The 2,864-nt window shown below is 33.9% G+C and overlaps 1 protein-coding gene across 3 annotated transcripts in view; it reads right to left on the minus strand.

Moving 5' to 3' along the window:
- LOC107611039 (transportin MOS14) overlaps window positions 1–2,646 on the minus strand; it is a 13,767-nt gene extending 11,121 nt beyond the window's left edge. For all 3 annotated transcript variants that reach the window (XR_002362506.1, XM_021123208.1, XM_021123217.1), the window contains exons 1-7: window positions 2,515–2,646; window positions 2,341–2,403; window positions 2,129–2,176; window positions 1,858–2,004; window positions 1,456–1,587; window positions 1,280–1,320; window positions 660–751 (exon numbers count right to left, since the gene is read on the minus strand). Coding sequence is in view for 2 of the 3 variants with exons in the window: in XM_021123208.1 (XP_020978867.1) it covers window positions 660–751; window positions 1,280–1,320; window positions 1,456–1,587; window positions 1,858–1,917 (325 nt within the window). In the remaining variant the exon portion in view is untranslated. The remainder of the gene's footprint in view (window positions 1–659; window positions 752–1,279; window positions 1,321–1,455; window positions 1,588–1,857; window positions 2,005–2,128; window positions 2,177–2,340; window positions 2,404–2,514) is intronic.

Here is a 2,864-nt window from a genome sequence, read left to right on the forward strand (position 1 = left end):
CTCAAGTGATTAAATCTTTCTTAAAATAAAAAAAAAATAAACAAATAATTTTCGAAAGTTAAAAGGGGAGGGGGGGGGACGCTTAATTTAAGGAGGAGAATGGAGTAAAACATCAAAAAATAACAATAGATCTGGCAGGAGCAAAAGGTCAATATTTTTCATATTTCCAACACAAACATGAGCTATTTCAAAGCTTAACTATCAAGACTATAGGTCCCACAAAGAAAAACTCCAAACTACCAATAAACCTAGACCTCAACCTTAAAGAACATAAAGGCTGAATGAGAAGGCAAAGCTAGCAGCCTCTAAGTCAAATGCATTACATTTTTTGGGTAACTAAAATGCATTGAGTATTAATTATAAAGTTCAATTATTTTATACTAATTGTATCTTAGAGAGTACCTTAAATGATATCTTACGAGTGATTTCTATACTTCCTTATATTTCATGATTTAGTTGTTATTCAAGAATCTAGGACTTGATGCTTTTTCTTCTGTGACAAAATATATCAAATAAAATGAATATCAAACTTCATACTATTCATTAGCTTATTTTATCATATCTTCCTTCCTACATTTCATTGCTCAACCAACAAAAAGCATATGAATATTTACAAAAAATAGAAAATTATTAGTATTTTCCCATGCTATCATACATACCATTTACAGATGCCTCAGAAAGAAACTCAGAATTCAAGCTTGATAATGCTGTAAGAACTAATGGATGAGTACTGAGAACAGATCCGGGAATCCTGAAACGAACAAAAATTTAAAGAGAAATAGTAAAGCCAATGGAAAAAGAAACAAATAAACCAAGATAATAAAGTTGTAATATTCAAATTAAATACATATCTCCCCATATTCTTCATTAACTTTATAAACCCTTCCTGAAATTATACAGCATTTGTGGAATGCATCTATGCTTTCCATCAGTTTCACTTGACAAGTCTGTTTCCTATAAGTTGAGATACTCATTCCATTCAACATTCTTTTGTTTAAAAGCCAACTGTCAATTATATATGTGTGATTTTAAAATACCCAAATATATACATATAGTTGAGAGCACTATAGATCACCCAAAAAAAATTTAACTAAATACTTGACAGTAAAGCACACTCATCTGACAAGCTTCCTCCAATATGCTACACAATTCAGATGATTCATTTATACAAAACAGTTCTTGAATAATTAATCTTGATCAGAATAATATATTAATACATTCAATAAAAACAACTTAGCCGAACACTCCAATATGCAAAGAGGTAGGAAAAAATTAGTACCCATGCTTTAGGCGAAGCCACGAAGCAAACGCTTCAAGAACCTGAATGATAACCAAGAAAAAAAAATCACCATTGGAGAATTCATCAATAAAACTGAGTTTAAAATACCTCAGTCATGCCAACCACTTAGGGCCACACACACACACACACAGAGAATACAGGAACTCATTGCCCACCTGCTCTTTAAGCTCAGAAATAGCCAAACAAGCTGTCAAAATATTTAGAGCAATCTCCATTTGAGAAGTAAGCTCTTTTTCAAATTGACGACGCCTTTCAGGCCGAGCTGCTATCTTATAGTTTAATACTTCCTGTTTATAAAGACAAAATACATTAAAGGTATGCATGCAGAACAACCAAAGAAACTGTTAATCAACTTGCAATAATTAAAAGACTTTATCACAACCATTTATATAAGAATCTACGAGCTGCATGACATTACTTGTCGAATAAAATACTATCCGACAAGGCAGCAACTTTGAAAATTATAACAACTTGTCACTTAGTAACTCAAACCTTAGGCATTTGTCTCATTAATAAAATGAAGAGATGACACATAATCACACATATCATATTATGACCTCTGGCAAAACTGTTAGTAACTCCAAGAATCCTGGTATATATTCCGGATGAGAATCCATCTCGTCCCTAAGCCATTTCACTATACCACCATCTCCCAAATCTTCAGCAGGCACATGCACAGCCAATGCAGCCACAGCAATGCTAATCTACACATTAAAAAGATTTGAAGAATACATTTGGTTACCCTAAACTTCCATTTAAACATATTCAAATGATAATAAAAATAACTGTAAGAAAAGATAGAACGGTGCAAAGGACTTCTAGATGAACCTGAGTTCTGACTTTTGGATGACCCTTGTGGAACTTTTTTAGCAAGTTCTGTGTTCAAAACAACAATGAAAATAAAGCCTTAGCAAATTCATTACTTATTGTACATACTACCGCATCTGAATGGTCATAGCTGACAGACATCAATAATTCCCAACAAGCCAGCAGACACTCTCGGATCACCTCAAAATATTACAAGATGGATAGTCACTCACATTTAATGAATCACGCAATGGCCGGAAAGCTGTGGAAGGTAGCTCCTCAAAGTCTCGTTGCACCTTGATCATACAAAATTAAACACTCAAAATCAACAAGAAAAAAGCTTAAGGGCAAGCATTTTGTAGTTGTGCGTGACTACATAAAACAATAAGTACAATAACAGTGCTTACCTTGCTTCTCAAGGTCTGAGAACAAAATATCAAGGTTTCCAGATTGCTACTGGAATCATGTAGCAAATTATCAGCCACCTGCAGAATTCAAAATCATCGACAAATTATCAAACACAGTACCAAAATTTCATTTCGGCACTGAAGTAACTACTGGGCTCAGAATTCACAACCGAAAAACCTTAAATCCACTCAAAACACAAGAGGTTCACAAATAGAAACGTTGCACATAACTTCCAGCTCAGCTCGAGCTCCAGAATCAACAAAAAGCATCAAATCAAACACGATACAGCTCATAACCGATAATGAAGAAACCTCCCTATCACTCACTCCAAGATCAAATCGGAAAATGA

This window comes from Arachis ipaensis, chromosome B01 (genome assembly GCF_000816755.2).
Source record: "Arachis ipaensis cultivar K30076 chromosome B01, Araip1.1, whole genome shotgun sequence".
In the NCBI taxonomy this organism is placed as follows: domain Eukaryota; kingdom Viridiplantae; phylum Streptophyta; class Magnoliopsida; order Fabales; family Fabaceae; genus Arachis; species Arachis ipaensis.